At 42.1% G+C, this 24,190-nt stretch overlaps 1 protein-coding gene across 1 annotated transcript; it reads right to left on the reverse strand.

Moving 5' to 3' along the window:
- Positions 1-234: 234 nt before the first annotated feature.
- Positions 235-22,240, reverse strand: LOC110522154 (ubiquitin-conjugating enzyme E2 H). The gene is made up of 7 exons (XM_021600298.2): positions 21,684-22,240; positions 5,740-5,816; positions 5,508-5,582; positions 5,336-5,375; positions 5,117-5,169; positions 4,050-4,178; positions 235-3,809 (listed from the first exon to the last, which is right to left on the reverse strand). The coding sequence occupies exons 1-7, from the start codon at positions 21,734-21,736 to the stop codon at positions 3,688-3,690; spliced, it is 549 nt and encodes a 182-aa protein (XP_021455973.1). The 5' UTR covers positions 21,737-22,240; the 3' UTR covers positions 235-3,687.
- Between the last annotated feature and the right edge of the window lie 1,950 nt (positions 22,241-24,190).

Here is a 24,190-nt window from a genome sequence, read left to right on the forward strand (position 1 = left end):
CCCGGAGAACTGGCAAATCTCCGGTTGCTGGCTTGCCTCTCTAACCGCTAGGCTACCTGTCGCCCCTCTGATTCTGATGCTGCTCAGTCTTTTAGAAATATGATAAAAAATCCATAGTTATACCAATCAAAATGCTTTAAAACTCACAAGGTGGAGCATTTGTACACTCCAGGGAAAGTGGAGACAATCAGACCATAAAAAAACAGTGGTAAAACAGAGACGATTTTAAAGGAGTTTGTTTTCATATTTTTGTTTATTTATTTATTAAAGTTACAAGGGAAGCACATTTATTCATTAACTTATTTGCCTTTAAAAATGTGGGAATTTCTGGTCTTCTACATCCTTAAAGGATTAAAACAAATAACACTTCAAATACAGTATATCTCTCATTATTGAAAGGGAGTGAATACACATACTGTAATGACTAATGTGTCCTGACGCTAAATAGCTAAAGGGAAAGGGTCCTGTCCACTCACTGATTGTTGCTTCCAACAAGTTTGCAACTCATCAAACAGTGAGAGCAGACATTATGTATTTTCTTCAGATGTTTGTTGTTCTGCTTTTGTGCCAAGTTGAATGTGTAGAATACATGTTTTCCCTCAAATTATGCTCAATTTGCTAATAGCCGACATAGTTACACACTATGGCTGTTCTCTTGTGGTAACCATTACAATACACCACAGTGTCTGGTGCCCATGTTATTGAGACGCAGTTGGCATAATGCTAAAACTACACTCATAATGTATTAGGATGCTAATGCTAACTCGAATCATCTCAAAGCTGAGGCTTTCCCATGTCAGTACAGACAGTGCATGTTTTTCAATGCAATAATTTCTCAAAGAAATGCAATTTTCCTGTCTCATCGACTCTCCTGTTCTTAGTTTAATGGAGGCAAAAGACAAATTACAGACAAATATAAACAATAGCTTCACCATCATGTGGGACTGTGGTGTGGGGCCTGTTCTGTCATCTGTAACGTCACCCTGCACCCTAATACTTAAAATTATGTTAACTATATTATTATACATTTGACAGTTGTTGCATTTTGTGAAAATGAAAACAAAGGGATTAAATCAATTGTGATTCAATTCTTGTGTACGACTAGGATGTCCCCAATGAAAGCTATGATGAGTTTTCTTAAAGAAATACAGATGACATCTCGTCTTATGTGACCTGGGACAAGAGGCCAGTACACCCCCCTGTAACAGGCTTTACGGCAGTATTACGGCAGTGTTTTGAAGCATTACGACATCTGCTTTGAGCAAAGGGTCCACATTATTATGGCAGTAATATACACCCGGCTCCTAAAGTTTAGGACCTCAACCCTTTTCAGTTACTGTACATGTCACTAGTAGCATATTGAATTGATGCACAATGTTTAGAAAATCATAGGTAGATCTGTCATGTACAGAATGGACAATATCCTCTATTGTGTGGAACAGACACCCATTCACATTGCATTTCTATCTGAAAGTCTCATATACAATGTGCCCTATAGAATATCATAGGATTAAGCACACCAATCCGGGCGATATGATTGGGCCCATGTACTGTACTGTGGCATGAATGGGACACCCTGTGTAGGTTGATGAGCCTTGACCAACCTCTCCATGAACACAATAGTAGGAGAGGAGAATCCTGGAGCACTCCCACTGTGGTGCTGCTGAGTTAGAGATCAAAGTTTGAAAAACCCAAAACACTGCTTGCCAGTCTGGGTATGTAGCTGTACTCATCTAGCCTGGGTGCCAGACAGTGTGTTTCTGCTTAAGCCCAACATGATGTCACAACAGTGAACAAAGGAGTTGGCCACAGCAGAAACAGCCAGACACCCAGGCTAGATAAGTTCACTTGCACACTGACAGTGCAGACAGAAGAGACCATTTGCATAAGAGAAAGGATACAGAGATGCAACATGCCTTTGGAGGATCAGATTCAAATCAGGAGAAGAAAAAAACAAATCTAATTAAAACTAAATGCTTCACCTTTACAGGACAATTCGATTTGAAACTAGCTTGCTATAGAAGGAATAAAACCATAGATTATAATAGGATTCACCATCTGGCACATTAACTAGCACTACGCAAGTCAAATACCTATTATAGTTGAACACAAGCAATAGGCAAAATTCCCCTACACCCCACAAGTCCCCAGGTACCCCTCAACACCTCCCAGCCCAGTCCCACACAACAACCCAATCCAACCCCTAGATCAGTCCAGTTTTATCTACAGAGGGCCAGTGATGTGGCTCCTGTACCAACCAACACACCTGATTCAACTAATCATAGTCTTCCATAAAGGTGTGTTAGTGCTTGGGTGGAATGAAGCCTGGTCATGCACTGGCCCTCAGTGGATACGACTGGACACCGCTGACATCTAGACCCATCCATCACACATGAGGTGTCTTTTCTATATTTCTACAGCAAATAAGCTCAACAAAGCACTACACAACTTAACTTCTGGATCATGCCACAAGGTACAAAAGGATGCTTAGAGAATGAAACACTTTCCTAAAACGGAGAGGAGGAGGGCTAAAGGAGTGTCTGGTGGACAACAGTGGGAGTTTGTTTAGTGACAGACAGCTCCTGGGTTGATAGTAGTTCATCTCTGTGGTTCTCTCATCCAGAGCAACAACAATGTGTCATGCTGTGTGTGTTAGGGTTGTCACAGAGATGAGAAACTACTATGGCTCTAGAAGTCTGTTTCATTTCCACCTGGGTCAGTTGGGTCTAACAATATGAGGTTATCTCTCTCTCTCTCTCACACACACACACACACACACACACACTCTCTCTCAGGTGTTAAGTGGTGTGGTAGGTTGTCTTTGGTTGGTGAGCTGATGCTCCTGTCTACGGGGTGAAAGGCGTGTTTACAGAACAGTTTCTATGACAACCAGGGTGTGGTGGGTTGATAGGCTTGCATACTGGCCTCTGGGGCAAGGCCTGAAAGATGGGTCAACAACAGCCATATTGGATAGGTGGATCTGGATGAAACCCACCAACTGGTCCTCAGGAAGGAATGATCCTTGTTCCTGATGGTAGCTTCCAACCCCGTCCAAAGGAAGGCAGAAGATGACTTTCGAAATGGTGTAATTCCTCATTGTGGTAATAACTCCAGAGAGAGGGGGCCATGCACTAGAGACAGAGAGCTTCTGGTAGAGCATGGGGAGGAAAAAAATAGCTGTAACTGTTGAAACAGTGTTTCACTCACCAAATACAGAACAATTCTGAGAATTAAAAATCTAAACTGTGGTGGGGAGGGGGTACTGAGTAAACATTCCATCCCTGTCTCCGTCATGACAATGACAGTCTGACAGTCTTGTCTTCCCATGATGCTCTGCTCTCACCCTATCGTCGGTTCCATCATGGTTGGGTTAATCAGAATATCATCCAGACCGCAGGAGGGCATCTAGGATCATGGGAATGCTGCACTCCTTTCTGGGTAGGAGGGGGTAATAATGTGGGTGGGGTGGTGTTGGTAGAGGGCTATGGGTAAGTAATAAAGAATACCTAGACGAGGGGGAGACTGACATTTCACACCGCCACTTCTCATACATATAATCCATAAAAATCCTTGTTTGTTTAGTAATAAAACAATTGCCTTGTTTAAATATGAATATAATAGTTTGCTTCTGCTCTTTAGGAAATGATAGTCCGTGTGGGTGAGGGGAGGGCGGTTGCCAGCCCTTCACTACAACTCCATGTCCTGAGCCTCATCCTCAGAGAAGTCAGACATGGAACTCTCAGACGAGGAGTCACCTCCCTCCTCTTGCTCCTTTAGAGCCTCCTCTGTCGCATACTTTTGGAGATACTCTGGAACAGAGAGAAGGAAAAGAGTCAGACAGTCGATCGTGTGTGTGTGTGTGCGTGTATGTATATACAGTATGTATATGTGTGTGTGTATGTATATACAGTATGTATATGTGTGTGTGTGTATGTATATACAGTATGTATATGTGTGTGTGTATGTATATGTGTGTATATGTGTATATACAGTATGTATATATGTGTGTGTGTGTGTGTATATACAGTATGTATGTGTGTGTGCCGCACCTTTGATCTTGTGTTTGTAGTCCTCTGGCCGATGCAGGTACATGGCAGCAGCGTCTCCGTTGAGAGGGTCGATGGGGTTGGGGTAGGCCAACAGCTGGGGCAGGAATGACTCAAAGATGTTGGTCAGGTCTGCAAGGGGAGGAGGGACGACCAGTGTTTTACATTATGGGGGTTAAAGAGGTTCTAATGTGCAACCTTTGACTCAAGGTAAACACTCAATGAGCTGTACTAATTGCACAACTAGTACAACCGTACAAGTTGAACTGCAAAACAACCCCGCCACATCACAGGTATTTCATTTGGAGGTTAGTTGGCCTCACAATGTTGCATTTCATATCCAGTCCTGTCATGATGGCCTCACAATGTTGCATTTCATATCCAGTCCTGTCATGATGGCCTCACAATGTTGCATTTCATATCCAGTCCTGTCATGATGGCCTCACAATGTTGCATTTCATATCCAGTCCTGTCATGATGGCCTCACAATGTTGCATTTCATATCCAGTCCTGTCATGACAAATGACTACTAGGTCTCTGTTCAGCTCTCACCATCAATACAACAGCCTATCTGCTACAAGCAGTGAAGGGGCCAACAACTCAAACCAGAACAGGTGATCTGTTTCAGTCATGTTAAAACCGATTGACCCTGCTAAAAAAGACATTATAATGCCACGTCTGGTATGTCCCACTGACACAGTGTTCCTAATCGTTGAAACAAGAGTTCAAATCACAGTAACAAGGTCAATTCCTTGTACGGTTAAATTGCTAGTTCAGTTTTCAATGATAGGAACTTCTGTATGGCAATCATGCTCAGCTATTCACAAGGCGAGCCATATAAAAGCCTTATAAACACTAAGTTGAAACATTGTAGACCTGTTTTCCTAGTCGGTCGCTCTTATGTCAGCTCCTCACAGCTGCTCCCAGCAGCCACCAGCCCAGACATGATCATAGAGAAAGGGTACAGTATGTACCCATGTCATGGAACAAACCATTCAGTGAGTTTCAAACATTTCCAAACTGAAGTGGTAGCATGTCCATTTTGAAATCAATTCTGAACTGTTACTCACCATACAGGGCTGTCCACGTCTGGTTGATGACATCTAGACACACCGTCCCTGACCTGAAGGAGAAGGGAGATGAGAGAGCAGAAAATAAACAGAATTGTGAGCAGCATTTTGTGATATAACAAACATGATGTATAACTGATAAGATTGTCCAGGCCTATACGTCAACATACCGTACATTAGTTGCAAACTACTAAAACGATATCATCAAAATGAACTTACGCTTCATCAATGTTGGGATGAAAGATTTTATTAATGAATCCTGTGAGGAGAACAATACAGTTAGTTTTCATAGAAAACCTGTGTTATTGTAATTTCCACGATGCTTTAACCAGTTATGTTATTAGTTTCTATTACATAGAGATTGTTGACAGATGCATTTTTGATACTGTACCTATAGATGGAGACTTGAAGGGGTATTTGTCTGGTAAGTCTACTCGCACCTTCCATACACCTCCTTCATACGGTGCTAAAAACAACAACATTTGATTAGAAACACACACACACACACACACACACGGAGGAAGATTGCCTCCATATAGCCTACCATACAGATCTTTGCATAGACACAATGAGCCCAGTGAGAAGCCAACGGAAGTCATTAGGCTGTTTATGAAAACACTTACTTCCTTGTGGGCCGTAGAACTTGACCACAAACTCATTGAGTCCGCTGAGGATGGTGACCTCATGCTTGCTCTCGATGCTGAGCACTTGTTAAGGAAAAGACACGACTGAACGTGACTAACGAGAAGGCTACAGTGCAAACAACACACATTTTAAATGAAAGTAAACAAGCCAATTAAAATGAGCCACAATCAGAATCCAACTAGTTGGGTGAACTGGGTTCCGTCCCAAACGGTACTGATCAAAAGTAGTGCAATAAATAGAGTGCCATTTGGGACTCAGCCCTGGTCTGAGGTCAGTAGAACCAGTGTGTGTGTGAGAGAGAGATACTCTGGGCTAAGGTCAAACATAGGATCGATAACGCCAGCCATGGTGTCTGATCAATAATGTAGTGATCAGACTCAGCCAACACACAAACACTTACCCTAACCAAAACTAACCACACAAATAACTAATACGTTACCTCACTCTCTTATAACAAACAATGTCATATTATAACCAGAAATAGCCTAACTTCACACAATAACCAGAATGACCCAACACCCTCAGGCTCTACCCAGAACTAACCAAATGTGGGTATCAGCTTCTCTTCTTGGGAGAATAGGAACCGAAACAATAGGAAAGCACCAGTGTCCCATCAACTAGTCTAGGCCTCTGGGAGACAATGCTCTGGCCTGATGAGGACCCCCGCTGTGGAGCTACATGCTGGGCATCAGTCACCAGGGTCTATGGATGGAAACACCTTCCACATTCTGACACCTGTGCCCTGTATTGTTTTGACCAATGAATTGAGACAGTTCAGTTGGCCAATGTTCAAGTTCACCTGGGTGAACAAGATGAGGCTGTGGGAGGGAAAAGAATGGGAGAGAAGAAAATAAAGAGTGAGACTCTCCAAACTTAGTAAACGTTTCGTAAAAATACAGACGGCTACACTTATTACTCAATTGTAAACTTGCTACTTCTCAACCCCTACTTCCGGGGGCAGCGCACAACATTCACCTGACAGTTGCCCCCCTTGAATCAGGGCAAACACAATTGTCTCATTGATCAAACACTCCTGTAGTATAAATAGTAATAGCGGAGCTGAAATGTAGACATTTTTCTAATATTTGAGACTTGTTTTATTGAGTTTTTACCTGAAATTGCAGCAACAGCGTGTTACATTCTGAAATGGTCACAGTAGCTGCCAGATGCACTGGCCCTCAGTGTGGATACGACTGGACACCGCTGACATCTAGACCCATCCATCACACATGAGGTGTCTTTTCTATATTTCTACAGCAAATAAGCTCAACAAAGCACTACACAACTTAACTTCTGGATCATGCCACAAGGTACAAAAGGATGCTTAGAGAATGAAACACTTTCCTAAAACGGAGAGGAGGAGGGCTAAAGGAGTGTCTGGTGGACAACAGTGGGAGTTTGTTTAGTGACAGACAGCTCCTGGGTTGATAGTAGTTCATCTCTGTGGTTCTCTCAACCAGAGCAACAACAGTGTGTCATGCTGTGTGTGTTAGGGTTGTCACGGAGATGATAAACTACTATGGCTCTAGAAGTCTGTTTCATTTCCACCTGGGTCAGTTGGGTCTAACAACATGAGGTTCTCTCTCTCTCTCTCTCTCTCTCACACACACACACACACACACACAGAGAAATTGTCACAGTAGCTGCCAGATGCACTGAGCCATGTAAAACTATGGAAACCCATCCCACTACCAAAAACATGTAAAACAGGATATGTTTTATAACATTGTTTGGTCATTTCAGATGTGGCACCACAGGTCCTAGAGTGTATGAATTGTTTTCCTGGGGGCTAACCTAACCAACTCCCACCCTAGTTGTAGCGAATGACACGCTAATAAATCAGCTGTAAAAAAAATTAAATTAAACGGTTTTATATGGGCTTTGATGGGACAAGATTATTTTTCTAAATCAGGCCATATGATTATTTATTTTTACACCTAGAAAAAACCCTACCCTAGGGAGGATGAAAACATTAAAACACTTTACCCAAAAACAGACAAATGTGATTGGACAACAAAAGAAAGAACAGGGCCGAGCTCGCTGTATTGCAAAGGCATTGCGTAGGACTTTGCATCTGCAATTAAAAAGATACTCATACAGTATGTCATCACTACTGTGTTAATTTATTAATTTCAGTCAATAATTTTTTATATAAAGCTGTAGGTAGCCTAGCCATCAGTGTGAATATACATCAAATTTGATCAAATTCTCAGAACACAAATAAATGTGCCTATTTTAGGCTATAAATTCCTAGCTTAGGCTACAAAAACATGACATTACATTTCCCCAGGCCCAGATGGGATCAGAGCGCATAGGCTTCTCTAGGCTACCTGCAGCTGTGGATGTTATCAGTAGGCTACAGTTGATCAGACTGAAGCACAGACTAAATGTGTACGTTGACAAATCATGTGGCATTTCAGTAAAAATACATTTTAAAAATTGGGTGGCGGGTATGGGCTTCCAAATAAAACGCTTGGTCGGGGTGAATTCCCTTATACACACATTTTCAGTCGCCTTTTGCTTTAACCACGTAATGATTTGTATGACATTGATAAAAATGAAGCCTGGTTTGTTGTAATGTTGTAAGGTGCTGTACTTGTACATGCACGTGAAAGGGTTAATCTGTCATTTTTTATAGGCTAATGTAACTTGATGAAGACATGCTGTTACAGCAACTCTTTGCTTTTGTCTTGAAGCTAAAATGTAATGAGTGTAGCCTACAGATGAGAAGATAAACCCTTTAATTTACTGCACATAAATGCTTGTGAATAGTTGCATTATTCAATAGCGTAATATGGTTTGGTTGCATTATTTAATAATGTAATATGTTTCAGAAGAAAAGTTTGTCATTGTTGAATAGTTTGTGCTGGCTAGTGCCTACGGCAATATTTATGGTCAATTTGAGCTGCAGACCAAGAATATTGTGTTGACCAACGAAAGGCAAGGATGTAATGTGAATTAAAAAGTAGAATTCTCTTCTGCAACTCCGCTCCTTCATATCTCGTAGAGGGAATAGGGCCATAGAGATAGCTAGATAACATGATATGTTTACAGATCTAACGCGCCACTCCAGTCCACATCAAGAAGATTTTGCTTCGGTTTTTATTTAAATCTCATTCATTTCTGTATCAACCACCAAGGGCATAGGAGCCGTGGAGGACATAGTTGATAGTTATGAAGTAAAATATTTGCTTTGTGTGTATTTTATTTTGTCTCTATTGCCATTGTCCTAACTGGAAGGTTTAGTGAATGGGTCCATAGTATGTCAATAGGGCTAAATTGCTAGCTAGCTACCCACGGACAATTGACCTTGCATAACATTAGTTTTAGGTCATTTTAGCCTGTTTAACAAGCTGGCTACCTAGATTATTATTCACATGTAGCTAGCTGATAGTTAAAGTAAAACATTTGCTTTGTGTATATCTTGTTTCTTCTCCATTGTTGCCATTGTCCTGGCTAAAAGAAGGTTTAGTGAATGGGAGTTGCAGTGTGGTAATAGTGGGGGAAGTGTGATTGCTTCTCAAATTAATTCTAGTCTACATATTGAGAAACTATATCCTCCTGATTCCTGTTTACAAGCAAAAACTCCAAAAGGAAGTACCAGTGGCACGTTTAATATGGAAGTGGTCCGATGCGGATGCTAAAGTACAGGACTGTTGTTTCGCTAGCACAGATTACAATGTTCCGGGATTCATCCGATGACATTGAGGAGTTTACCACATCAGTCACCTGCTTCATTAATAATTGCATCGACGACGTCGTCCCCACAGTGACCGTACGTAATTATCCCAACCAGAAGCCATGGATTACAGGCAAAATCCACACTGAGGTAAAGGCTAAAGCTGCTGCTTTCATGGACCGGGTTGCAAAATAAATGGCAGGAGATTTTCGATGTACCAATTCCATACACTTGACTCAGAGTCTTTCAATTTAAATGATTACATAAAATTCTTGCCACCAACATAATGCTATATATATGGGGCATACAACAATCTCAGCTCTGTAGCTTTTGTTGTGGAGAGACAGAATCAATAATAGCCCACCTTAACTCATCCCCATACAGTTCTTTTTTTTGCTCTTTTGCACCCCAGTATCTCTACTTGCACATCATCATCTGCATTCTCAACTGGCCTACCTGGTTAAATAAAGATGGAAAAAAATAAAACTGAGCTCAAGGCTAGAGCTGCCGCTTTCAAGGACCGGGACACTAATCCGGACGTTTATAAGCAATCCCGCTACAACCTCCGACGAGCCATCAAACAGGCAAAGCACCAGTACAGGACTAAGACCGAATCCTACTACGCCGTCTCTGACCAGGGTTCGTACAAACAGTGGCAAGTCAAATTCAAGGACTTTCAAGTACTTTTTCAAACACTATCAATTTGTAATAGTTCATATTATGCAATTGTTTCTAGTCGCCACCAGATGCCAGTATATTGCCACAACCTTATGAAAAAAACAAGTTAGTATTCAACACTACCTGACAAGTTCTACTCAATAATAAATGGTTTTACTACATACATGAGTACTGATGATGTTGTAATTTGAGTAGTGATGAGCAGAGATTTTGTACATGCCTACTGGTGAACACATTTCATATTAGCATTACTACACAATTCCAGCTTAATGACTGTTTTTATTGGGCATCTACTATTTAATAGCTACAAAAAAAAGTGTCTTGCTTCTGACTGGCAGCTTTAGGGAGAAGGGCAGATGGGCTGTGTGAGGAAAACGGCATGTGAACAGCCACCAGAACAGCAGGAGCATGGCTGCTGCTTGATAAAGCGGAATATTGTTTGCGTTCCTTGAGGTTGCTGCAGAGAATGTTGAACTGACGCTAGCGCAGGATGCAGCACTGTGTCCTTCCCCTTTCATGTGGCTCTTCAGGGCCAATTCACTCATGCTCGCAATGTCAAAGTTGCTTTTTCTGCACCTTATGCAATCATGTTTCATGAACTGAAATAAAATATATATTTTTTAAATTAAATATGTACAAAAGGCAGGATTGAATCTACATTTTAGCTATTGATGTGAGGTTTGGCAGCACCTAATCAGTCAGTTAGATACCTGCCTGGCTGAGTGGCAGTGTGGGTGGAAACCACAGTGCGAAACAAGTGAGGAAATAAAACTCAGTTGTCTGCCTAGAAATTACATTTGCAAGACCAATACGTTTTCATAAACACATTTGATTATTATCTGTTCTCCTCTCATTTTAATTCAAGTATTTTTCTTGTACCAACTTGATTTTAGAGTGCCAAATTCAAGTACTTTAAGCACCTTGTGCGAACCCCGTCTGACACTTGTCAGATGTGGCAGGGTTTGCAAACTCACGGATTACAAAATGGAAACTCAGCCGCAAGCTGCCCAGTGACGCAAGCCTACCAGACGAGCTAAATGCATCGAAGCGAGCATAGAATGCAAGCAACACTGATCCATGCATGAGCGCACCAACTTTTCCAGACGTAGTCAATGCGACTAAGACCATTAAACAGGTTAACTTTCACAAGGCAGCGGGGCATTACCAGGACGGGTACTCAGAGCAAGCGCTGACCAGCTGGCAAGTGTCTTCACTGACATTTGCCCTGACCCAGTCGGTAACATGTTTCAAGCAGACCACTATAGTCCATGAGCCCAAGAACGCCAAGGTAACCTGTCTAAATGACACGGGGGGGGGGGGGCATCAGGAGTGCGTGCTTAGTCCCCAATACTCCCTGTTCACCCACAACTCCGTGGCCGCACACAACTCCAACACGATCATTAAGTTTGCTGATGACACGACAGTGATAGGCCTGATCACCAATGAAGATGAGACAGTCTATAGGGAGGAGGTCAGTGACCTGGCAGTGTGGTGCCAGGACAAAAACCTTTCCTTCCATGTCAGCAAGACAAAGGAGCTGATCGTGGACTACAGGAAAAGGAGGGCCGAGCACGACCCCATCCACATCGACAGGGCTGTAGTGGAGCGGGTCGAGAGCTTCAAGATCCTTGGTGTCCACATCACTAAGGAATTAACATGGTCCTCACACACCAACACAGTTGTGAAGAAGACAAGACAATGTCTGTTCACCCTCAAGATGCTGAAAAATATTTGGCATGGGCCCTCAGAACCTGAAGAAGTTTTATAGCTGTAACATAGACCGTCTTGACTGGCTGCATCAAATCAAACTTTATTAGTCACATGTGCTGAATACAACAGGTGTAGTAGACCTTACAGTGAAATGCTTACTTATGAGCCCTTAACCAACAATGCAGTTTAAAACAAAAATACAGATAACAATAAGAAATATATGTAACAAGTAATTAAAGAGCAGTAGTAAAATAACAATAGCGAGACTATACACAGGGGGGTACCGGTACAGTCAATGTGCAGGGGGCACCGGTTAGTTGAGGTAATGTGTACAAGTAGGTAGAGTTATTAAAGTGACTATGCATAGATAACAACAGAGAGTAGCAGCTGTGTAAAAGGGGGGGGGCAATGCAAATAGTCTGGGTGGCCATTTGATTAGGTGTTCAGGAGTCTTATGGCGTGGGGGTAGAAGCTATTTAGAAGCCTCATGGACCTAGACTTGGCGCTCCGGTACCGCTTGCCGTGCGGTAGCAGAGAGAACAGTCTATGACTGGGGTGGCTGGAGTCTTTGACAATTTTTAGGGCCTTTCTCTGACACCGTCTGGTATAGAGGTCCTGGATGGCAGGAAGCTTCACCGCTTGGTATGAAAATGCATCAGGCCGAGCTCCCTGCCATCCAGGACCTCTATACCAGACGGTGTCAGAGGAAGGACATACATTTTTTTAAAGACTCCAGCCACCCAAGTCATAGACAGTTCTCTCTGCTACCACACAGTAAGAGGTACCAAAGTCTGGAACCAACAGGACCCTGAACAGCTTCTACCCCCAAGCCATAAGACTGCTAAATATTTAACCAAATAGCTACCCGGACTATCTGCATCAACCACCTCTTGCATGAACTCTTTTGACTCATCACCAGGGTTGGGTAGGTAACTTTCTAAATGTTATCCGTTAAAGTTACTAGTTACCTGTCCAAAATTGTAATCAGTAATGTAACTTTTGGATTAACCAAACTCATTAACGTAATCTGATTACATTCAGTTAGACTTTTAGATTAGTAAATTACCAATTGAACAACATCTATTGCAGGATAAATCAATGTTACAGTTTACATAACTGGCCATATATGGATGTAAAATGTCTCTTTATGGGTTGGTTATGTAGGCTTCTTGAAACCCATCGCTTTCTACTACATACAATAATACGATTCATTTCTATCTTTACATTAATAAAGATACAACTACAGCTTTCCCCATCAAATCACATTGTATTGGTCACATACACATGTTTAGCAGATGTTATTGCAGGTGTAGCGAATTGCTTGTGTTTCTAGCTTCTAGCTTGTGTTTCTAGTGGAGTAATATCTAACAATTCACAACAATACACACAAACCTAAAAGTAAAAGAATGGAATTATGTAATATATAAATATTAGGATGAGACATGTCAGAATGGCATAGACTAAAATACAGTAGTCTTTAAGTCTATCAAAAGTGTACAAGTTTGAGCATGTGTCCATTAGGCCTATGGATTATTAAAACATGTATCAGCATGAATTAGATTGAGCAATAAAACAATATTTTTCTCTGTGCATTGTTGGGAAGGGCCCGTAATTAAGCATTTCACTGTTAGTCAACTCCTGCTGTTTACGAAGCATGTGGCAAATACTATTTGGTTTGGATAGTTCTGGCTGTGTGATAAACTGATAGTGAATGTTTTGAAGCCAAGAATACTTGCTAGCTACATAATTGCTTATGCAATTACTATCTTAGTCTCCATCATAGGGTCATGGCAGGATAGTGACAGCCAGGCAGATAGTGAGAAGTACCTCTTCAAGCGCATAGAGTTCAGAGACTGGTGATTAGTCATAGTGTCAATCAATCTGATCTCTGATCTAAGGACAGCATCTTAAGTCTAGAGGATGTATTGCATGTGTTAGCTTCATGCAGGAGAATGGCAGCCATTATTTTATTTTGTGTAGAATGAATCATTTCTGTTTGACATTTCATGCCTAACTTCTTTCAAATTAAAACAGTTTGTTGCTGGTTATTATTACAGTATGACAACTATTATAAGTTGGAAATATTACATTAAATTTCAAACCATACAGTATGTAGAGCACCGGTAGGGTAAGCCCAACAAAATATAGGTTTAGACATTTCCAACATTTAGAAATGTTTGTAAGGAAAGTGGAGAGCAAATGAAATAATAATATCTCATATGAAGTTTACTTTACTTACAAATTGTTTAAAAAGACATACAAATATTTGATCAAAATGTGTGAAAAGTCTGGAGTGGGCTTAATGGGTACCAAGTGTACCCTTTAAAGGCCCCTGGGTGTTCCAAATAAGTCCACCTCTTAAATAATACATTTTAATTCATTTCCAAACTTTCCAAACTGACATTTCTTATGTAATATTTGATCATATTATCTCCCCTAAAGTTAAAATAAACTGATCATTGCTATTCATCACAGATGTAGCACTCATAACAGCGGGGTGTCCAATTGTATCCACAGAAAAATGTGGACTTTGGCTATTATTCTTGCCAACCAGTGCACACCTAACTCTATTAATCAACTAATCATCGACTTCAATCAAGACATGATTAGTTTAATCAGGTGTGTTAATGCTTAGTTAGAACACAACCCTGCACCCACACTGGGCCTCTGTGGATAAGAAGCATGCACAGCCATGCCCTAACGCAAACAACTTTCAATGAATTCTCTGAAAGCTGATTTACATTTGCCGTTCTGCTATTCTTGTTAATTAGTCCAACTTATCTTCCTAAAGCCTATCTGAAGACTGTTTCAAATCTCCCCCTCTACTGTGTGTTAAAAAGTGTACAGGTGGGGGACCTAAACAATGGATGAACCTGGATGAATGAAAGACAACAATGCCCTCACCTGAAAGTGCATGATTAGTCACCCAATTGTCATCTTCTTTTCCATTATTTGTTTCCATTTTTGGCCACCCCTTGTAGGGTTTCTATCGCTGATGTCCCTCAACCCTGATCTTATTCTTCTCTTTCTGCATCAACGACTGCCTGTCCATTCAAAACATCTTGGAGATTGTTTAATATATCCACAGTAACAGTCACACTGGCATTCAGTACAGTATGTATGAACGGCCATGGCCCTAAGACTGATTGGACTGTAATCAGAGTAAGTACCCCTCTGCAAGGCCCCCCTTAGCCTTGTAAAGGTGCCCATTTGTAAGTCCGGATTTGTCTATATCCTTTACTCAAATGTCACTAGAAATTTGCATTTAAAACCTGTTTTTCAACAACAAAAAATCTGGGGGCATGCTCCCGGACCCCGGTAGCAAAAACGGCCCCCCCCCCCAACGTCAGAGTCGCTCCTATGCAGCTGTCAGCCATGTATTTATTGGTTTATCTATCTATTATGTTCAGTCTGTCTTGGTTTGCAGCTAGGCTTAAGTCACAACATCAAGAAAAAAAATGTTTTATTGGGTTTAGGAACAACTGAACAGGAGCAGGATTGAAGAACACTGGCCTAGACTAAAGGATGGGAACAGGGCAGTCAGCAGTGACTGTGACCTACAACAGACAGGACCTATAAATAAGGCTGGCTACAATGCATCTCTGTCTTGTCTTTCCCCTAGGGCCCAGGGCTGATGCGTGCACACAGACAATACCAAACACTGAAATAGTCCGTAGGTACAAAGGGAAGGGACTAGGGCCTGAAATGGAACCAGTCCCCAGAGGTCATCATGACAAACAGTCATGCGTTCTACATTGAGCATGCTCTACATTTACCTGTTCCTCTGCTGCCTGGAGTAAACAAAAGACATGCCCTCACACTGAGTGGCTGATATACACTACATGTGGACACCTGCTCGTCGAACATCTCATTCCAAATTCATGGGCATTAATGTGGAGTTGGTCCCACTTTTGCTGCTATAACACCCTCCACTCTTCTGGGAATGCTTTCCACTAGATGTTGGAACATTGCTGCGGGGACTTGCTTCCATTCAGCCACAAAAGCATTAGTGAGGTCAGGCACTGATGTCGGGAGATTAGGCCTGGCTCGCAGTCAGCGTTCCAATTCATCCCAAAGGTGTTCGATGGGGTTCTGTGCAGGCCAGTCAAGTTCTTCCACACCGATCTCAACAAAACATTTCTGTATGGACCTTGCTTTGTGCACAGGGCATTGTCATGCTGAAACAGGAAAAGGCATTCCCCAAACTGTTGTCACAAAGTTGGAAGCACAGAATCGTCTAGAATGTCATTGTTTACTGTAGTGTTAAGATTTGCCTTCACGGGAACGAAGGGGCCTAGTCCGAACCATGAAAAACAGCCCCAGACAATTTTTCCTCCTTCACCAAACATTACAGTTGGCACTATGATTCGGGCAGGTAGCATTCTTCTGGCATCCGCCAAACCCAGATTTGTCCATTGGACTGCCAGATGGTGAAGCATGATTCATCACACCAGAGAAGGCGTTTCCACTGCTTCAGAGTCCAAAGGCAGTGAGCTTTACACCACTCCAGCTGACGCTTGGTATTGTGCATAGTGACCGTAAGCTTGTGTGCGGCTGCTCAACCATGGAAACACATTTCATGAAGCTCCCGACGAACAATTATTGTGCTGACGTTGCTTCCAGAGGCAGTTTGGAACTGGGTAGTGAGTGTTGCAACCGAGGACAGTCCATTTCTACGCGTTACAGCACTTGGCGGTCCCATTCTGTGAGCTTGTGTGGCCTACCACTTTGCAACTGAGCCGTTGTTGCTCCTACATGTTTCCACTTCACAATAACAGCACTTACAGTTGACTGGGGCAGCTCTGGCAAGGCAGAAATTTGATGAACTGACTTGTTGGAAAGGTGGCATCCTATGACGGTGTCATGTTGAAAGTCACTGAGCTCTTCAGTAAGGCCATTCTACTGCCAATGCTAGTCTATGGAGATTGCATGGCTGTGTGCTCAATTTGATACACTTGTCAGCAACAGGTGTGGCTGAAATAGCCAAATCCACTAATTTGAAGGGGTGTCCACATAATTGTGTATATAGTATATCATGCACAGCCCACATTTCTCCACTGGTGCTGGGCTAAAAACACTGGATTTACTGTGTACGGGTTTTTCTACCAGGCTTTACAATGTTCTCTTATCAGGTAAGAGAGCAGAGGCTTCACATACTAATATACAAGATCCAGTGCCAGAGACAACAGACTATGTTGATTTGGCAGGCACAAGGAAAGGACAGATTTACCACAATACCCAGCCCCCACCTAAACTTCAGGAACACCCACACGTGTATAAACCCACAAGTACACACGTGCATGCGCGCACACACACAGACACAAAACATGCTAAGACAAAAAACAAACATCTCAAGATGACACACAATCATGAAAGTATCTCTCCCTCTCCAACACATTCATGTTCCTCAGAGCGATGGCACTCAATAGGCCACTGCTCATTTGATGTTTAGCCTACTGTACTGTTCATTATTTATCCAGTGGATGAATGTTATGCAATTTATATTAATGTCGAGAGAGAACTGCCCAGGAAGGAAGCTAATTACTCATGATATCCATGCATTGATTTCAAACCAGACAGTATGTTAGGGGGGTGGGAGAAGGAGGACGCAATAGCTTTACCAAAGAGGGGAAATGTCATTGTGCATGTTTTCCCAGGTGTATTTAGCAGGTAGTCTATCCTAACCTATAGAGTGAGTAGACATCAGAAAACACACAGTCATGAGAGATTAGGTTACTAGATATTTTTAAACCCTACAGTGCTATTATCCAAAAGACACCAACCGTTTGCAACAACAAAATCTAATGTTTTCTCCAAAACCTTGACATGCACACTGAATCATCTCCAACGGATTGTTTTCATAATGGCAGGTGGGCCTCAGTTTATGGCCTGATAGGAAGTCAGTAGCTAGGCCTGTCTATTGCAAGCCCCCCATCCGCTCCCTGTGGAAGCAGGGTTTAGTGTAGGTCAGTGCTGTCCGGGGTCCTTTGGACGCCCATACCCTAAACCTATACCTTAACCATTGTCCATGTTCCCAAGAATGGAAAGGTAACTGAACTAAATGACTATCGCCCCGAAGCACTCACTTCTGTCATCATGAAGTGCTTTGAGAGACTAGTCAAGGATCATATCACCTCCACCTTACCGGTCACCCACTCCAATTTGCTTACCGCCCCAATATGTCCACAGACGATGCAATCGCCATCACACTGCCCGATACCATCTGGACAAGAGGAATACCTATGTAAGAATGCTGTTCATTGACTATAGCTCAGCATTCAACACCATAGTACCCTCCAAGCTCATCATTAAGCTCGAGGCCCTGGATCTGAACCTTGCCCTGTGGCCGCCCCCGGGTGGTGAAGGTAGGAAACAGCACCTCCACTTCGCTGATCCTCAACACTAGGGCCCCACAAGGGTGCATGCTCAGCCCCCTCCTGTACTCCTTTTTGCCTTATGGCAAGGTGCTCCATCATGCTGGAAAAGGCATTAATCGTCACCAAAATGTTCCTGGATGGTTGGGAGAAGTTGCTCTCGGAGGATGTGTTGGTACCATTCTTTATTTATGGCTGTGTTCTTGTGAGCCCACTCATGGCTTCATGGCTGCAAAATTGTGAGTGAGCCCACTCCCTTGGCTGAGAAGCAACCCCACACATGAATGGTCTCAGGATGCTTTACTGTTGGCATGACACAGGACTGATGGTAGCGCTCACCTTGTCGTCTCCGGAAAAGCTTTTTTCCGGATGCCCCTAACAATCGGGAAAGGGATTCATCAGAGAAAATGACTTTACCCCAGTCCTCAGCAGACCAATCCCTGTACCTTTTGCAGAATATCAGTCTGTCTCTGATGTTTTTCATGGAGAGAAGGGGCTTCTTTGCTGCACTTCTTGACACCAGGCCATCCTCCAAAAGTCTTCGCCTCACTGTGCGTGCAGATGCACCCACACCTGCCTGCTGCCATTCCTGAGCAATCTCTGTTCTGGTGGTGCCCAGATCCCGCAGCTGAATCAACTTTAGGAGACGGTCCTGGACTTTCTTGGGCGCCCTGAAGCCTTCTTCACAACAATTGAACCGCTCTCCTTGAAGATCCGATAAATGGTTGATTTAGGTGCAATCTTACTGGCAGCAATATCTTTGCCTGTGAAGCCCTTTTTGTGCAAAGCAATGATGATGGCACATGTTTCCTTGCAGGTAATGATTGACAGAAGAAGAACAATGATTCCAAGCACCACCCTCGTTTTGAAGCTTCCAGTCTGTTATTCGAACTCAATCAGCATGACAGAGTGATCTCCAGCCTTGTCCTCGTCAACACTCTCACCTGTGTTAACGAGAGAATTACTGACATGCCAGCTGGTCCTTTTGTGGCAGGGCTGAAATGGAGTGGAAATGTTTTTGGGGGATTCAGTTCATTTGCATGGCAAAGAGGGACTTAGCAATGAATTGCAATTCATCTGATCACTCTTCATAACATTCTGGAGTATATGCAAATTGCCATCATACAAACTGAGGCAGCAGACTTTGTGAAAATTAATATGTGTCATTCTCAAAACTGTACAGGTGCATCAAAGCTGGGACCGAGAGACTGAAAAACAGCTTCTATCTCAAGGCCAACAGACTGTTAAATAGCCATTACCAGCACAGAGAGGCTGCAGCCATGGTTCGAGCCCAGGTAGGAGCGAGGAGAGGGACGGAAGCTATACTGTTACACTGGCAATACTAAAGTGCCTATAAGAACATCCAATAGTCAAAGGTTAATGAAATACAAAATGGTAGAGAGAGAGAAATAGTCCTATAATTCCTATAATAACTACAACCTAAAACTTCTTACCTGGGAATATTGAAGACTCATGTTAAAAGGAAGCACCAGCTTTCATATGTTCTCATGTTCTGCGCAAGGAACTGAAACGTTAGCTTTCTTACATAGCACATATTGCACTTTTACTTTCTTCTCCAACACTTTGTTTTTGCATTATTTAAACCAAATTGAACATGTTTCATTATTTATTTGAGGCTAAACTGATTTTATTGATGTATTATATTAAGTTAAAATAAGTGTTCATTCAGTATTGTTGTAATTGTCATTATTACAAATAAATAAAATATATATATATTTTTTTTTAAATCGGCCGATTAATCGGTATCTGCTTTTTTTTGGTCCTCCAATAATCGGTATCGGTGTTAAAATCATAATCGGTTGATAAAATCCAAGTATATACTGTATTCTATACCATCTACTGTATCTCAATCTATGACAATTGCTCTTCCATATATTTATTTATTCTTAATTCCATTCCTTTACTAAGACTTGTGTGTATTAGGTATTTGTTGTGGAATTGTTAGACATTACTTGTTAGATATTGCTGCCCTGTCTGAACAAGAAGCACAAGCATTAACATCTGCTAAACACGTGTACGTGACAAATATAATTTTATTTGAACCATTTTAATTGTCAACGTCAATGGGAGGAGGGGAGCAAGGAGCCCCGATAGCACCACCCATTTTTTGTCACTCGAGCAGCCGTTTATCTAGTCCCACCCCCTACCAGTTTCCGGATAGTAACAGGCTGACCAATCAGGGCGCTAGCTGTCGCTACAGGAGCACAAAAACAAAACAATTCAACTCACGCTGTCTAAACCTAACCTTTCAGGCAAATTTCACAAACTAAGCGCTAGATTAAAAAACTATAATGTCCATCTACATTCTGATAATTTGGTGAAAAGGGCTACAATTTGGGGCGCAGGTAGCGTTAGCTTAGTGGTTAGAGCGTTGGGCCAGTAACCGAAAGGTTGCTAGATCGAATCCCCGAGCTGACAAGGTAATCTGTCGTTCTGCCCCGGAACATGGCCGTCATTGTAAATAAGATTTAGCTAAATTAAGATTTATACAAAAAAATACAATAAACGTTAACTAGCGCCAATGAGAACTTTGATAAAATTCGGAATTCAACTTGCTACCATTACATCATAGTTAGCGTTGGAGAAATGCAAAACATAGTTACAACATGTACTACTTTAGGATGGAAATACATTTAACACAAACATTTCCCCATTATTATAGTACATAATTTCCACATGACTCAAGGTTGGAAAATCAAAATGGTTAAAAACAAAAACACTGGCAAACTTGACACGGCAGGGGGACATGTAAACGATTTGTAAACAAGAGAGCGATGCAATATTACTGATGGTTAACCATGCAGCTAACGTTATAACAGCAGGAGTGTCAACGTGAATGACTTCACAAGGTCGAGATATAATAGCAAGCGAAATAGCTTAGATAGGAAAGAAAGGCCAGTAAAAGGACGGACGACCGATTGCACGCAGAAAATGGTGCCTACAAGGCCATCGTCATTGTTTAGCTTTTCTAGTAATCGTCGTTCAAGAGATACAGCTAGCTAGCTATGTGTTGCATAAAATAAATCAGGGTTTGTGGAAAACAACCAAGGGTTGATGAAAGCATCACTAACATTAAGCACGCTTATTAGCTTGATAAATGATAACAACAGGTATTGGACGACATTTAGGAAGTTTTCTGATCTGAGCAAACAACTATATAGCATATATTATTGAGGGTGAAATATTTAGCCTAGATCTGACCCAGCTATGGCTAACTGAAACGAATAGTGTGATGCTTCATCTAAACGAAATGTTTCCTACTTTTGTTGTCATAAAACCCAACAACAGCCGTTATTGTTCGCTTACACAACATGCTGTATTAGCTAGTTATTTGATGTGTCATCAGTAACCAATACATGTAATTACAAAAGTTGTAGATAGTTGTCACTACAATTTATGATTAGCTAAAGACGACAAAGATTGTTTTGCCTGTCTGTTGTTTTTGCTCAGAAAAGGATACAGTTTCACCACGTCGGTATCCATTCGCCTCTTGCCTGGACTTGGCGAAGACATTTTTGTAACGTTATTCCTTGGCTAGCTCGATACTTTACTTCGATGAGGCAATCTATTCGAACTATATGTTCTGCCTTTTCAGTTTGTCCATCGAACGAAATATTTCAACATTCCTCGCTTTCTCTCAACAACACTAGCAAATGTCTGAAGGGCTGCGTTCAGTAACTACGCTTTTACGTTCTGGAACGTTCAATTGAACGGAAACAGTACTGTACTGAACGACCAGTTGAAACGGGAAGGGGGGCGCTGTCAGCTTGTCCACTGCCCTTCAAATACGTCACTCATTGGTTCAAACCACACCCACAGAACGAGAGCAAACGTACCTCTCAGTTTGTTCAAGAACGTACAATAACATTTTGTGGAACGTGTCGTTCAGTTCAAACCGTTCCGCAACGTAGCAAACGTTCAGCGAACTGAGCGCACATCAGGTCTACTCTCTCTCTCTCTCTCTGCCTAATTCTGTACAAATGTCTGTCCCGTCCTGAACAAAACAATCCCTCCGCCAGTGACATCAATCCCAACTAAGCGACATTCAATGACGAGAGAGGAGAGCTTGTGTCGTGTTCATGTACTATTCGGAACTAGGAAACTCGGAAATGTCCGACTTGCTGATTTGTAGAAAGCGGCATGTATATAACTACAAACAGTTAGCTATTTCCGAGTTTCCTAGTTCCAACTATCGCTTGAAAGCGGCATTGGAACATAGAAATAGACTTAATAGACACGACAACCATCGACATCGTTTTCTTCCCACAGATGCAAAGGAGAATTTCTACACACAGCTAATGAAAATTACTATGATAAATAATGCTTATGAACCATGGCACCGGGTGAAAACACATCATAAAACAAAACACTCATTAACTCTGGGCTCCCAAGTGGTGCAGCGTTCTAAAACACTCCATCTCAGTGTTAGGGGGGTCGCTACAGATCCTGGTTTATTCCAGGCTGTATCACAACCAGCTGTGATTGGGAGACCCAAAGGGTGGCGCACATTTGTCCCAGCGTTGTCCGGGTTAGGATTTGGCCTGGGTAGGCCTTCATTGTAAATAAGAATTTGTTCTTAACTGACTTGCCTGGTTAAATTTTAAAAAATTATGCAGGTGGCTGTTTGTTGGCCTACTGCAAGCTCTTTAAAGGCGGTTTCCTGTAGCCTATAGCAGTGTGGTTAAGGTTGTGTGTGTTTGTGTGTGTATATATATATATATATATATATATATATATGACATTCCTTAAAGGTAAAGAGTGACCCTGGGGCGCTACAAGCTATATCCACACCTGATAAAATATGTTATAATGATGGTAAGAGATGCTATACTTTTTGTGTGTTTCCAAAACTAAGGGGACATCTGCCTTTTCATTTTCAATGGGCATGACAGCTATGGCTACTCTTCCACAAGCCTTCTGTTGACATATAAGGGTACTAACAGAAGTGTTGGCCCAAAAAACAACAGCTATACAGATAAGATTGATCACAATGTGGGGTTCTGGAGAACAGTGACCTTCACTAACAGCACTGAGATACCATAAGGTTTTTTGGATGTGGCCCATGTGTCCACCTTTCCCCTCTTTCAAATACATGTTTATTTTGTTTACTTTGCTATTAAGAGACCTAACAATATATATTTTTGTTATTGATCAATAATGGAAAAACCTTCTGGCATTGATGAAAAAAAAAGCTACTAAGGATGGTAGCTGACGCTATAGCCACTCCTATCTGTCATATCTTTAATCTGAGTTTATACAGTCGTGGCCAAGTTTTGAGAATGACACAAATATTAATTTTCACAAAGTCTGCTGCCTCAGTTTGTATGATGGCAATTTGCATATACTCCAGAATGTTATGAAGAGTGATCAGATGAATTGCAATTCATTGCTAAGTCCCTCTTTGCCATGCAAATGAACTGAATCCCCCAAAAACATTTCCACTCCATTTCAGCCCTGCCACAAAAGGACCAGCTGACATCCTGTCAGTGATTCTCTCGTTAACACAGGTGTGAGTGTTGACGAGGACAAGGCTGGAGATCACTCTGTCATGCTGATTGAGTTTGAATAACAGACTGGAAGCTTCAAAAGGAGGGTGGTGCTTGGAATCATTGTTCTTCCTCTGTCAATCATGGTTACCTGCAAGGAAACACGTGCCGTCATCATTGCTTTGCACAAAAAGGGCTTCACAGGCAAGGATGTTGCTGCCAGTAAGATTGCACCTAAATCAACCATTTATAGGATCATCAAGAACTTCAAGGAGAGGGGTTTAACTGTTGTGAAGAAGGCTTCAGGGCGCCCAAGAAAGTCCAGCAAGCGCCAGGACCGTCTCCTAAAGTTGATTCAGCTGCGGGATCGGGGCACCACCAGAACAGAGCTTGCTCAGGAATGGCAGCAGGCAGGTGTGAGTGCATCTGCACGCACAGTGAGGCGAATACTTTCGGAGGATGGCCTGGTGTCAAGAAGGGC

The sequence above is a fragment of the Oncorhynchus mykiss genome, chromosome 1 (assembly GCF_013265735.2).
Source record: "Oncorhynchus mykiss isolate Arlee chromosome 1, USDA_OmykA_1.1, whole genome shotgun sequence".
In the NCBI taxonomy this organism is placed as follows: Eukaryota; Metazoa; Chordata; class Actinopteri; order Salmoniformes; family Salmonidae; genus Oncorhynchus; species Oncorhynchus mykiss.

Bases quoted from the DNA above. Each gene is read 5' to 3' on its own strand.
- LOC110522154 (XM_021600298.2), bottom strand. From the start codon at position 21,736: ATGTCTTCGCCAAGTCCAGGCAAGAGGCGAATGGATACCGACGTGGTG. The intron at 5,170-5,335 runs GTAAGTTCATTT...CTTCTCCTTCAG, and splicing joins CATCCCAACATTGATGAAGC to GTCAGGGACGGTGTGTCTAG. The intron at 3,810-4,049 runs GTGCGGCACACA...TCTCTGTTCCAG, and splicing joins CTACAAACACAAGATCAAAG to AGTATCTCCAAAAGTATGCG.